The sequence below is a fragment of the Chionomys nivalis genome, chromosome 6 (genome assembly GCF_950005125.1).
Source record: "Chionomys nivalis chromosome 6, mChiNiv1.1, whole genome shotgun sequence".
NCBI classification, from domain to species: domain Eukaryota; kingdom Metazoa; phylum Chordata; class Mammalia; order Rodentia; family Cricetidae; genus Chionomys; species Chionomys nivalis.
In genome coordinates, this window is record NC_080091.1 from 100,182,946 (window position 1) to 100,196,773 (window position 13,828).

The following is a 13,828-nucleotide window of genomic DNA, read 5'->3' on the forward strand; positions in this document are numbered from 1 at the left end:
TATTTTGGTTCCCCCCTCCCCGCCAAGCTCTGCGGGTCATCGCTGGCCCCCCAGAGTCTCATTGCAGAATTATAGTGCACGAAATAGCGCTCAAAACCCAGCCCAACTCACTTGGAAGAGCACAGTACCGATAGCGGCTTCACCCCTGCAAGGGAGGAGAGGATGAAGGCACCGAGCGTGCACAGTGCACGCACTACCACACAGCATAATATACAGTCTCAAGTGACTGCATTTTTCTTTTTTCTTTCTTTCTTTTTTCTTTTCTTTTCTTTCTTTTCTTTCTTTTTTTCTTGCAGAAGAGTGAAGTTTGGGTATTTCCCCCCTGCTATTAAGTGCTAATTCCACACCTCCATTGAGGACGAGCCCACCCACGGTGGACATTATTCCCGAAGCCCTCACTTTGCAATTACTCTCGGGGTTGTCCTTTCAGAACAGTGTCCCCCTGGCCCAGTACCTGGCAGCAGCCCCAGGCGCCAAATCAGCCCCCCCCCTCCCCGGCCTGGGCCCCGCAGGGCGGGTTCAGGCGAGCCTCGGCCCCCGCGCCGCCTTTAATTTCGCAGCTCCGACCACCGGAAGCTAGCGCGAGGCGGGGGCCGGGGATGGGAGGACGCGCCCACCGATGCCACCGGCGCCCGCGGGACGCGCCGCCAGTCCGGCCCTTCTTCGCCGGGTCGGCGCTCGCCCACCTCTTCCAAATTTAACCGTTACCTAAATCCGAAGGGAAATGAGCAAACCTCTGGGATTGGGTGTCAAGGTATTTTCAGCTTCGTTGGGCGTATTTATCCTCAAGTGTTTCCATAACAAGCTATTTCGGGGCCGCGGCGCAGGTTTCGCTCTGCGGACGCGGTGGTCACCAGCAGGGCTCCACGCCGGCGGGGTCCGGTGATTCACGGCCGCGATCCGGGGGCGACGCTGCCTAAGCAGGCGACAGGGTTGGGGTGCCCACAGCCAGAGGGCCAGAGAGACCTCGTGCGAGCCGAGTGCCCCCTGCACCCGCCGCTCCCATCAATCTGTGTCCTGAATCTGTGACTTCTCGCTGCGGAAGTCTCCAGGAGCCAAGAATATTTCGATTTTCTTTCTAGTTATTTCTAGTGCTGGGTACTCAGACCTCCCGGGTCCTCCATAGATAGCCCCTGGTCCCACAGACAAACAAATTGGGGAGGGTTGCTGAGGGGTGCCCATGAAGCTCGCCGCAAGAATGCCCCCCCACCGTCGCCTCCTGACCCCTTGCGCAAAGGAGGCTCGTGGCCCATCGCCCCACTGGGGGATGGGGATTGGTCTGAGAGGGCTAGCGAGCGCCTCTAACGCTCAGGAAGTGAAGTTTGCGGTTTTGGGGGCTGAGCTCAGAAGGAGATTAAAAAAAAAAAAGTCAGAAAGACAGATCAGTCTCTCCCGAAAGCAAGATTCAGTTTGCACACTCTCAGAGCTCGGTGCCCGCGCCCTGACCCCGCAGGTAGGTTTGCTGAAACTGCTGTGCCTCCCGCCCAGGCGGGGGTGGACTGGTAGGAGGACACTGCCACTTAGGGGACGTCCCGAAGGCGCTGGCGGGTCCCCACCTGCTGCAGAGCTCCGGGGGCTGGGTTCTGAAGGCACCAAACTGGTGCAGCGAAAGATCTGGAGTAGGGGGCATAAGGTTTGGAGGTTAGCTAGGGAGTGGGATCCACGTGGGAAGGAACCATCTGGTGGGCATGTGGCGGCAGCTAGGCTCTGGAATACTGCTCCTGAGCGCCTTTACCTTCAGGTCCCTAATTCCCGGCCTCAGATGACCAGGGGAAGCCTGGCGGGCCGCAGTGCCAGGAGCGTGCCGCCCCGCCCCCTGGACGCCAGCTGCAGCACGAGGTTGCCTTCCCACGCGCTGGGCCTTGGGCCTTGCCATCCCCCCCCCACCCCTCCTACCCGGAACCAGCAAAGCCCTCCAGGGTGCTAGAGGGGCGTAGGTTTGTGGCTGGAGAGAGGACGTGTCTACCGTGTCCCGCGTGGTTGCTGACGCGCCGACCCACCGCGGAATCAGGCAGCCCTTCTGCTTCCCACGGGTCTTGTTCCTGGCCAACGCCGGCCTGAGGCTCACCAAGGCCCCCAAGACCCTTGCTCTGTTTTCCTTCCCTTCATGCTTGTTTTAAGAACTGTCTCTTGGTTGGAGCCTCAGGCCGTACAGTCAGTCAGGGGCTTTTAAGCGGCGGAGTCCGGGTCCTGGGAGCCGAACCTGACCAAGGAGTGTGACACGCTCGCCCCCAGGCCTTCTGGAGCCTTGGTCCCCTGCAGCAATTCCCAGCATACTTTTCTCTCATCCCTCCGGGGAAAGACCACACACTAGGGTTGGGGATCTGGAGCAGGAATCCCTAGTCTCCTTTTAAGTGGGGACGTCAGGTGTGCTCTGTACTGTGCCCTGGGAGCAAAGCAGCTCCGGTTCCGCAGTCTAAACCGCCGAAGAGTAAGGACCAGAGGTGTTTGTCGGTCTGGACTTCCCTGAGCCCGCCGCAGCCGTTCCCGCCAGCTTCGGAACCGACCCCCATCGCCTTGGACCTCGGAGGCAGGCGCACAGCCGTTTAACTTAGGCCTCCTCACGGTCGGGGTCCCCCCCCCCACTGAACCGACCTGGAGCTGGAACGCAGTAGCAGCCCCGCCTCCCCGCAGGGTTCAGGTTTCGACCCGAGATTAGGTGAACTGATTGGGGGTTAATGAGAGCGACGCCAGCTCTCAGGCGTGCTGGCTTCGGGGACCCCCGGCCTCCCGGCCACTGATCGCTCGCACGCGCTCCGGTTTCATCTGACTGGCCCCCTAAACCGTTGCTGCTCCACGGATTTGGGCGCCGCGTGTTTGGCAGTCTGTGCACACGCAGTTCAGCCTCAAGTTCCTTAGGACAAGATCATTGGTGAGCAGATCGAAAAATACTTCTTCCCGGGACATAGTTGCCGAGGCTAGGCCTGCCGGGTCTGGGCTATTTCACAGCGGTCACTCCCCTGGCCAGTGCCGGCACCACCGCTGGCTTCCAGGCTAACTTTTTCCAGAGGGCGTTTCTCCGGGGGCAAGTGTTGGTCCTTTGCCACCTCCCCCACCCCTCACTTTCCTGTCCCTCTGGCTTCCTGCCTCTCTCTGCTCCAGTCTCAGCTGCACGCAATCCCTGAGCAAACCAGTCCTTCAGTCCTGCCTAGTATGCCCCTCTTTCGCTTCTGTTTGTCGCGGGACTCTTGGAGGTCTTGACTCCATTCATGCCCCTTCCGGGTCCCAACCACTGATGCACCCTGACCACCTAAACTAATCTAACCCAACGCGGCCCATTCGCTCCCCTCAGTCCAGAAGGGACCAGGCGGGCATTGCAGGGTTGATTTGGGATAACGGGCCAGTTGCGGACTGGAGAGTGATGGGAGAGCTTTGCTAGGGAAGGGGAGGGGCTAGGGCGTGGGCAGGGCCGAGGAAAGGGACCTGAGCCAGATCTCGGGGACAGGTTTTACCACTGAGCCGTGGCAGTGGCAGCGGAGGCCCGGACTCGCGCCACCTGTCCGAGTGCCACCTGGTGAGCGCGGCGCCTGGGGGCCAACCCCCTCCTCCCGCGGACCTCCCTCTCTCCTCCCTGGCCCGTACTCTCCCTTGGCCTGGGTGCAGTCTACAGCCGCCATCGGTGCTGACCCGCATTTCCACCCGGTTCTTGCCTCCTCTCAGAACTTGGAGTAACCTCAGGCTGAGGATCCAAACATTCATCCAGAGGCTGGCCATCATGCCGCGCTCCTTCCTGGTCAAGAGCAAGAAGGCGCACAGCTACCACCAACCGCGTTCCCCGGGGCCAGACTACTCCCTCCGTCTGGAGATTGTGCCCGCGCCGGGCAGAGCAGGTGCGAGGCGCGCAGGGACCGGGCGGGGCAGGGACGCCGACTCTGCTCCAAGCCGCCTCGCTTGCTTCCTAGAACCAGGGGAGACTACCCCAACGCCCCTCGGGTGCTTTGTTTTTTTCCTAGTGCTTCGGTTCTGCCGAGCTTGCTAGAGATGCCCTTACCGGCCCGTAGTAGACCCTTGAATCTGGGAGGGCTTCTGGCCGGGTCTGAGTGGAGAGATGAGGACGCAGGCGGCACAGTGGAACCACTCCAGCTAGGCTTAGGTTGACTTCCCTTCTGACTCCTCTCCATAGACCCTGTGGATGCAGGCGAGGCGAAGACGGCGCCCCGAGACCGTTTGTCCCCCGACTCTCAGCTAACCGAGGCTCATGACAAAGCCTCCGCGAGCCCCGAAAGCTGCGAAAGCAGCGTTTGTGACCCGAGCTCCGAGTTCGAGGACTTCTGGAGGCCCCCTTCTCCCTCGGTGTCTCCAGGTAAGGACCCGTTTTCGAGGTCTTATGGCAGAGATCCGGGGACCCCGCAGTACAGAGGGAAGCCGAGAGACTGTTTAGGGAGCAGGTTCCTACGGGGACGGGGTCCAGGGGGAGGCATCAAGCCTCATCGTACTGGACACCTTGTCCTAAGTGTCCTCCGCCTCATTCCAAGGCGGTTAGCTCTAGGCTGCCACTTAATTCGTTGCCTGAAACTGGCAGGTGCGACAAATGAGCCGGTCCTCTCATATGGCTGACATTTCTTTTTCTGACCAAAATTCATTGTTTAGAAAGTGTCAGAACCCAGAATTCAGGACGCAGACACGAATACCACAAACAAGAGACCTGGCAGTCTGCGCCGGACAGACCCGGATGCCACACTGGAGAGCGAGGTTGCCGAGGAAAATCTCAGCTCCTTGACTCTGTCTTTGAAAGTTTCATTTCCCCCCTCTGCTAGGAAAACCCAGTCTCAGGGGCCAGCATGCAGGGGTTCATTTCCAGGGAGCAACTGAGCTTCCTGCAAACACTTGACTAGGGTTGAGTGGGAGTATCTCGGGTCCTGGCAAAAGTAAGGAAGGCGCAGATCAATACAAATCCTGCCAAAGGTCGGTTATTTCCAGGTCATAGTACTGGGTTTTAAAGATAGCTCATCTACTCCTGCAAGCAAAGGGTTCTTCCTGGCTGTGTGTGTGACTCCCGCAACCTCTCACGGAGCAGACGCCCCCCCCCCCCAGAATGAAGTGTGCGGTACATTCACTCAATATCCATCCAGTATCCAGTTTCAGCAAAATTGACGTGTGTGGGGGGAAGGGGAGTTCTCCCGAAGGTGGTGGCTAACTCTTAACTGTAAAAATAATTTTTATCAGAAATGTATCAGGTATGGGCGCACTGCGAGTCCTTGCCTGCTGCCCCTTGCTGAACACATTAAACAACTTCACAGCTTTGAGAGATCTTAAGACCATTTCAGTCTGTTTAGTCTGATATTTCTACATAGCCTCGATCCAAAGTTTGTTTGACCCTTCTTCATAATTTGTCGCAAAAGGAAAAGAATTAAGTGGGAAACTTGAAGGTAGCAGGAGAGGTCAGGATCTTGTAGCAGGACCCTAGGCCGGCAGGCGTTGGGGGAGAGGGGACCAGCCAGAGAACCAACCAATCGAATTTTTCCATCTCCTCATTCTATGCCATTTTAAGCCTCATTTTGCTGCCCTGCCTTAGGCCCGGGAAGTCCCGCGGGCCTGCCTGAGTTTTCCCCAGGATGTCCTGGATTCTGAGCGTTCTAACCAGCTAGGAACCTTAATCACTGCTCCGCCCAGCAGCCTCGAACCTGACCCGACGGCCTTCTGTGCCTCCACAGCCTCTGAGAAGTCGCTATGCCGGTCTCTGGACGAAGTTCAACCTTACACCCTGCCTTTCAAGCCCTACGCTTGGAGCAGCCTCGCGGGGTCCGACCTGCGGCACCTGGTGCAGAGCTACCGGCAGTGCACCGCCCTGGAGCGCAGCGCCGGCCTGAGCCTCTTCTGCGAGCGCGGCGGGGAGCCGGGCCACTCGGCCCCACTGTACGGCCCTGAGCCGGCTGCGGGAGGAGCCGGTGCGGGGCCACCCGGGACCTGCGGTGCTGCAGGCGGAGCCACCGGCGGCTCTGGCCTGGGGCTCTACGGAGATTTCGGGCCTGCGGCGGCCGGGCTCTATGAACGGCCGAACGCAGCAGCGGGCCGTCTGTACCAAGATCGCGGCCACGAGATCCACGCAGACAAGAGCGTGGGCGTCAAGGTGGAGTCGGAACTGCTGTGCACTCGCCTGCTGCTAGGCGGTGGCTCCTACAAATGCATCAAATGCAGCAAGGTGAGGTTCCCGCGCACCTGGCCTTCTCAGCCCTGCGCCTGCGCCCCCAGCCCGTGACCCTCCAGCGTCCACACCCCGAGATCCCCCTCAGCGGCCTTCTCCCTGGCCCCACTTGCCCCCAGGTGTTCTCCACACCGCACGGGCTGGAGGTGCACGTGCGCCGGTCCCACAGCGGCACGAGACCATTCGCGTGCGAGATGTGCGGCAAGACCTTCGGGCACGCGGTGAGCCTGGAGCAGCACAAGGCCGTGCACTCGCAGGTAAGCTGGGCTCTGGAGGCCGGAAGCTGCCTTGGGGTCCTTTCAGTCGCGTGTAGCACCAGCCACTTTCCCATTGCCTCTGGGCTCCTTCTGGTGCCCTTTCTGCTTGCTCTGATTTAGGTGTGTAGAGAGAAACGTGGGGGATAGAGGGCCGGGTTTGCAGCAATCTTAGACTGTGGTCCTGCCCCACTGTCAGCTTCCAGCGGTGCAGTTCTGTTGGACAGGAGGAAGGTTTGCTGCCGCCGCCTTTTCTTTACTGTCTGTGTTCCCCTCATCCTTCCTCACTGGCACGGAAGGGTCTCAGCTCAGCTCCAGCATCCAGTGTACGCGCTGCGCTCGTTTATAAGTAATTGTTGCCTAAGTCCAAGGCTTCAGACACCCGAGACTCATGCAGCACCCCAGGTCCTTGACGGACGCCTGTACGGTGATTAAAGAGAGGAAGATAAGCGAAATATTACTCAAGTGGCCAGGACAACAGCTCATCTCCTTGAAAACCCACAGTGACTAGGGTGGGGGGTCATCTCGAGGAGGGTGAAGAAATCAGCCAATGGGTGTCAAAAATGCAGGGTGGAGCTATGCTTTTGCCCTGGGGTGTGGAGGGTTGTGGCTGAAAAGTGTTTTGGCAGAAAACATGTTAATAAGAAGGTGTTGAAGGATGGGTGGGGATTGAAACTAACGGAGGAAGGGAGAAGAGGACTCTGGCTCAGAGGAGGAAGGGAGAAGAGGATTCTGGCTCCCAGAGATTTGTCCCTGGCGTTGAGGGCGGCATCCTAGGGAGAAGCGATGCATTTCCCCCCTCCCTTTCCTGTCCCCTCTGCAGGAACGAAGCTTTGACTGTAAGATCTGCGGCAAGAGCTTCAAGCGGTCGTCCACGCTGTCCACACACCTGCTCATTCACTCGGATACCCGGCCCTACCCCTGTCAGTACTGTGGCAAGAGATTCCACCAGAAGTCCGACATGAAGAAACACACCTTCATCCACACAGGTGACTGGAAGGGGCTGGGCTTGCAGGAGGCGCTTGGGAGCCAACACAACTCCCCTCTGGTATTCTGGCTCCAGTGTGGTGCAGGAGTTCTCCCGCAGAGGGACCTTGTCATTGGATCTGAAGGAGTATCTTCCTCTATGTTAACATCAGAGCCCTCCCAGGTTTTACGACGGCCATCAGAATTCATGTGTAGCTCCTACACATTGTTTTTATAAGAGTTTATTTTGTTTGAGTAGAAAAAGGAAGGCAAATGCTACCAAGCGTTCTGCTAAGCCTGTGTTCCCATCTCCATTCTAGAGAAGAGGAAATGGAAGCACAGAAGGATCGGATAACTTATCCAGGGTCACACAGGGCTCAGCTTCAGGTGTGCTGGTCTGAGATCTCAAATGTATATGGTCTCGACTGTTTGGTATAGTAGACTTTCAGTTGTGCCAGTGTTGGAAACCTCTCTTATTTGGTCTTCTTTTCAAAACATTAACAATTTTGTTTCCTTAACCGTGACTATTCCTAACCTCTTACAATGCTTTAAAAATACCCAAGTATTTCAGATTGTCCCTTCCCTTCTGTTTTCCTGCTGCTCCATACAGTAAAGTGGGGTTCTTTTACTGTCCAGACATTGAGCGATCTACCAGAGTCAGTTTGGGTAAATCCCAGGGCTCTGGCTTCCAGCCTGGGACTCCTTCCTCAACACTTCAGCCGCAGATGAGTGGGCTTAGTGTAGAAGCTTATGAGCTAAGTGATTCTATGCCCCAAGAACCTTTCCTGTGACAGCCAACATGTCGGTTACATGAGACCAAAATCTCTGACCTTACTGGAGAACATGAACATCGCTTTAAATCAGATCACAGCTGGGTGTGTTGGCACACAGGAGGCGGATCCCTGGGCATGGAGACTAGCCTTGGCTACAGAGTGGATTGTAGGCCAGCTAGGGCTGTATAGTAATAGCCTGTATTTAAAAAAAAATAAGTACGTAAAAAAAAAATCACAGTGCCTTCCAGGAGCTCACAATCTATGTTTTAAAATTTTTGAACAGTGTAGACATTTATATCAGAAAACTCAGAGAAAAAATGAGTTTCATGCCCCTTTGTCCCAAAATTTTCCTTTATAGGTTATTCAAGACATCAAAATGCAACTAGAATCTTGACTGAATTACACATTCAAGCCTTTATTAAACATTTATATTATGGCTACAATTCATTCCTCAGATATGTTTGACTCTGAGGGATAGGGCAAGTTTCGCTGGGTGAGTCCTTGTCAGGAAATCTTAAGTATGAAGAGAGAGAGAAGAACACACAGGAGGTTCCTTAAGAACAAGCAGACAGCCGGCGGTGGTGGCGCGTGCCTTTAATCCCAGCACTTGGGAGGCAGAGGCAGGTGGATCTCTGTGAGTTCGAGGCCAGCCTGGTCTACAAGAGCTAGTTCCAGAGCAGGAACCAAAAGCTATGGAGAAACCCTGTCTCGAAAAATCCGAAGGAAAAAAAAAAGAACAAGTAGACAGACAGACAGACAGACACTTTTTTGTGGTTCTTGTTTGCTTGTTTTATTCCCCCAAGGCCAATTCTCAACCATAGAGTCATGAGGGGAACTCTTTGGGAATATGTTTGTTTACCCCGATTTTAACCAGTTCACAAGACAGGGAGAGACAAAAGCTGTTGGTTTTCTTCCTTTTACCTGTTTTTAAAACTTTCCCCTTCCGTGCGTGTCTGTTATCTGCCGAAATCTGTAGTGAAGAGTTGTTGGCATATTAAGAATCCTGTGATTTAAAACCTCAGAGAGGAAGAAAGAAAGTAACGATAGAAAAGAACCTTAAGAAGTGATTTGAGGCCCTCGTGTGGATTTTAAAAAATTAAGACATTGGACAAACCTGTGTGCTTCAAGAGCGAGAAAAGAAGACAGCTTCACTGGCCACACAAAACAACACCCACTTGGAAACTCAGATCTGAAAACTTCCTCTGACGAAAGCAGTCATAGGGTCTGTAGGACGGCCCCTCCCACCTCCTGCCGAGCATCTGCTGGGGGCCCTGTGCTTCTAAAAGTCAGGCAGGCGAGTCCTCCGGGGTGGATTCAGCTGGGGAGGGCACGTGGCCTTTGCTCAGTTTCCGTTTAGCAGGAAACCGTTTGAGACCTTTGGCTGGGAGCCTCCACTCAAAAAGTCTCCTTCCACCTGGTGCACCCGTGTTTTACTGGTACCAAGTTGCAGGTCATGAGTTGGTTCATGCTGCCGCCCATCACCCTCCAACGTCTTGAAGGTCTTAGCCAGCTGCTAGAAAGAGCGTGCGGGTAGCAACGGGTCCCTGCCAGTTTTATCATAGGCTCATACTTCCTGCCCTTGGTCTTCCATCCTTGCAGGTGAGAAGCCCCACAAATGCCAGGTGTGTGGCAAAGCGTTCAGTCAGAGCTCCAACCTCATCACTCACAGCAGAAAGCACACGGGTTTCAAGCCCTTTGGCTGCGACCTGTGTGGAAAGGGCTTCCAGAGGAAGGTGGATCTCAGGCGGCACCGGGAGACACAGCATGGACTCAAATGAGCACCGTGGCCGTAGGTGACAGCAGCTGCGAACACTACTCCCTGCCTCCCAACCCTGCTCAGACCCTGCACCGTGCGCAAAGCTCACTATGGCTTTTCCCCTTCACCTTCCTTCCCAAAGCTGCTGGAGACTGAACTCCTTTTGCAAAGGTCAGCCCAGAGCGGGAGACACAACCACAGCAGTTGTCTGAAGATGCGGATCCGGTGAAATCTCGCACCTCCCAGGCTTTCGCTTTTCTGCTCTGTCTCACAGGCAGAAAAGAACTGGTAAACTTTGGGCACTGGCTGATGCGTTATTTAGAAAGAACGAGCATTACTCTTCTGAAGACACTGGTTTAGGGAAGGGGCTTCATTCCTTTGAAATCACCAGATGCAGCAACACCGTCGTCAAGCTTGTCAGAAAGAAGCAGGAAAAAAAAAAGTGGACTTGGTGATGATGAGAGGGAGTCAGAGGTCCTCTGTGGTGTCATCTGAGGAGGTAGCACTGTGGGTCCGTTTCTGAGGACAAGATGTCCCTCATCTACTCAGCAAGTGTTTATTGACCACAGATTATCAGAGTAAGGAACTGGGGAGCCAGAGATTGAAGTCAGCCACTCCTGCCCCTCAAATGCTATCAGTTGAACCTCAAAGTAGGGAGCCCGTGCCCTCCTCCTCCAAGGGAGTTCTGAAAAGACCACACAAATATTCAGACTTCCCACTTGACAGTTTTGGGGCTTCACAAATGTAAACAAAAAACAACTGGAGGGTCATGTTAAAAATTCATGGGCAAATCCAGTTTTTATTGTTAAGTGGCTCTTTTTCCAGCCTGGGCTGGTAGATGTGGGGCAAAGGCATTGAACCTCAACTCCTGCCCCTTGTGTACTATCTAGGAGAGAAGCAGTCTTCCTACTGTGAGGTTTTGTAAATGTTTCTAAATCTTCTTGAGTGCATTATGTATGTTAGATTATATTTATTAGAATGTTGTTTTAAATTAATAAAGTATTAAGAATATTAACAAATTGCCTTTCATTAGGTCAGAAATTCAGGGGAAGGCCGCTGGTGTCTTTATTTTTTCCTGTGGGGGAAGCTGGAGCTGGAGGGCCGCCAAGGAATACCAGAGTGGATACCAATTGCTCAAGTATCCATATTTTCCCTTTCTTTTATGCCTCAGAGATACTTATTTCTTTTAAAAGGAAGATTTATTTTTATTATTTTTCGTTATGTGTCTGTGTGTCATTGTTTGCACACGGATATGCACACATGAGCATACCTACACACTAAGACTAGAGAGGGCATTGATCCACTACTACTGGAGTGATTGAGTAGCTGCCCAGCATGTGTGCTCAGAACCAAACTCAGTTCGTCCAGGAGAGCAGAAAGCATTCAAACCTGCTGAGCTAGCTCTCCAGTACCCAATCAATCAATCAATTAACTTTTCTGTTTTTGAAACAAGGTCTCATTATATCTATATAGTCAACTTAGAGATCTGTCTGCCCCCTAAGTGCTGGAATTAAAGCTGTGCCATGACACCTGGCTAATATGTTTTAAATAGAACCTGAGGAGGTGTGTGAAACTCAGCTCCTAGCCTTGTAGAGTCCTGGATGGTCTCACAGGGACCTCAGTTCTTCCCTTAAAAAATAGGACTTAGGCTCCTAGATGAAAAATCATAGGCCTTTGATTTAGAGATCTGAGTGTTTTAAAAATATATTTTTTATTAGTACGTGTGTCTCTGCATGTGTTATTCATGTATGTACGTGAGTGTGCAGTGCCTGAGGTGGCCAGAAAAGGGTGTTGGAGATCTTGAGGTTGGTTATAGGCCGTTGTGAACTGTCTGACATGGGTGGTGCACCCAGCTCAGGTGCTCTGCAAGGCTCATCTCATTTCTGAGCCAGATTTGAGTCCATTGTAGACTCTGTCACTGATGCATCCTGTAACTTGGCAAATGTTTTCACTTCCTAGTTTTCTTGGAAACATAGCTGTGGTCCGACCACCCAATCTAATTCTGACTACTCAGATTCCTTAGAGGCTGGAACAGAGAGGGAGAGGGAGGGGGGAGGAAAAGAGGGAGGATGGAGAGAGATGGATTGGCTGACTGCTGTGTTGAAGGCAAATTACAAGCCTAAAATGTGTGAGGAAGGATGAAGTGAGGACCTGCATTTGTCTTAGGTCACTATTGCTGTGATGAAACACCATGAATAAAAGCAGCTTGTGGGGGGAAGGGCTTATTTGTTTATTTGGCTTACATATCCCAAGCTGTACTCCACTGAGGGAAGCCAAGGCAGGAACTCAAACAGAGGCAGAAGCTGATGCTGAGGCCTTGGAGGAGAGCTGCTTACTGGCCTGACCATCCTGGCTTGTTCAGCCTGCCTTCTTATAGAAACTAGGATCACAAGCCTAGGGCTGGGCATCTCCATTAATTGCCAATTAAGAAAACACATCACAGGCTTGCCTATAGCCCGATCTATGAAAACATTTTCTCAGTTGAGGTTCCCTCCTCTGAGATAACTCCAACTGTGTCAAGTTGACATAAAACTATCCAGCAAAGGGTTATTCTGTCTCTCTCCCATCAGTAGGTCCTTTAAAAGATGGGAAGCAGAATAAGGTCCTGGCTTTTCCTACTTCCTGTGCTCTGGAATCTTCCAGTCAGAGCTGAGCTTCAGTCCACGTGGTCCAGGGGAACCACCAACACTGTCCATTTCCATTCAAGTCAGTTTCCCACACGTCACCTCAGTACCCAGCATGCATTTGGAGACACAGCAAAGAGGACAAGTTCCATGGAGCTTCATTCAGCAGTAGGTGATGGAGAGCCACCCGCTTCCTCCTGCAGCCAGAAATCACAGGAGACTTTCTAAGTGGGAGGGTCAGGGGTCTTGGGTGTTGCCCCGTTGGTCATCCTTGCTTGCTTTCCAAGTGTTTCCAAGTCAGTTTACTCTCGGTCAGAGTCTACTGGATGAGGTTGGAGAAGGTGGCTTCTCAGAAACTGTGGGTGATGAAGAATCCAAGGGTGGGGGACAAAGCCCTTGCTGAAGACACCTCACTCACAAGTCAGTGTGTACACTGGTCTGTTGGTTCCAACCTGATTGGAAAGTAAAATCATAACACAGGGGAGTGGAACTGATTGAAACCTACCGGTTCTTTATCTCTTCATCTTGCCTGGTGACATCTGGAATATTTGCTCCACTCGTTTGTTTGCTTTGAGATAGGGTCTTGCCGAGTAGCACAGGCTGGGCTTGAACTGGCAATTCTGCGTTAGCTCCTCAACTTAACCTAGACACTATAATTTTGGCTTTCTTTTTAAACTGGGAAAAATATTTATCTCAATATCCCTAGGTTTAGAATCAAAACAAATTACTGTGCCTGTTGCCCTGTGAAATTTGAAGATTGCAAATATCTCTCTTAACGTTATTACCTGGCTCCATTAAAAATGGATTGTGACTATTCCGTGTCGCATTATTCATGAGGTGGGCTCCATGCCTTTTGTCTGCCTGGGTAACCGTAGAAAGGGTAACGAGAGACACCCAGCACACCTTTGTTTCTGTCGCTAAATTTTTAATAACGCCTCCAGCTAGCCAGTTGGTGAAGCTCAGCTCTTGCACAAAAGTGGAAAAGCACAGCTAAGTCTGAGAAGCTGAGTTCTTTCGGTAGCTAATTTGAGTTTGTGTGCGTCTACGCCAGACACGATTGAATTACCTATCAAGTGTGCCGGGCTATCAGGATTCAAGCGCAGTAAAGGTGAATTCCATCTGATTGATTTGAGACACAAACGGAACAACCGAGTTCTCGAAGCACCGCCTTAATTAAAGGACCAGCAGAGGATCGTGCCTCCCCCCCCCACTCCTTCCCCAGGATGCGTGACTGCAGCCGCCCTTGAACGTTGGGTGTGTATAGTGATTTGACCCAAGTCATTTTGTTGTCTGCCTGTTTGTTTAGCCTG

The 13,828-nt window shown here is 53.0% G+C and overlaps 1 protein-coding gene across 1 annotated transcript; it reads left to right on the top strand.

Moving 5' to 3' along the window:
• The first annotated feature begins 1,688 nt into the window (after positions 1-1,688).
• Positions 1,689-9,916, top strand: Gfi1 (growth factor independent 1 transcriptional repressor). Its single transcript, XM_057772903.1, is given in 8 exon segments — positions 1,689-1,730; positions 1,732-1,839; positions 3,446-3,830; positions 4,124-4,303; positions 5,655-6,142; positions 6,265-6,402; positions 7,223-7,388; positions 9,738-9,916. Coding segments are annotated over 8 exon segments (1,686 nt in total).
• Positions 9,917-13,828: the final 3,912 nt, after the last annotated feature.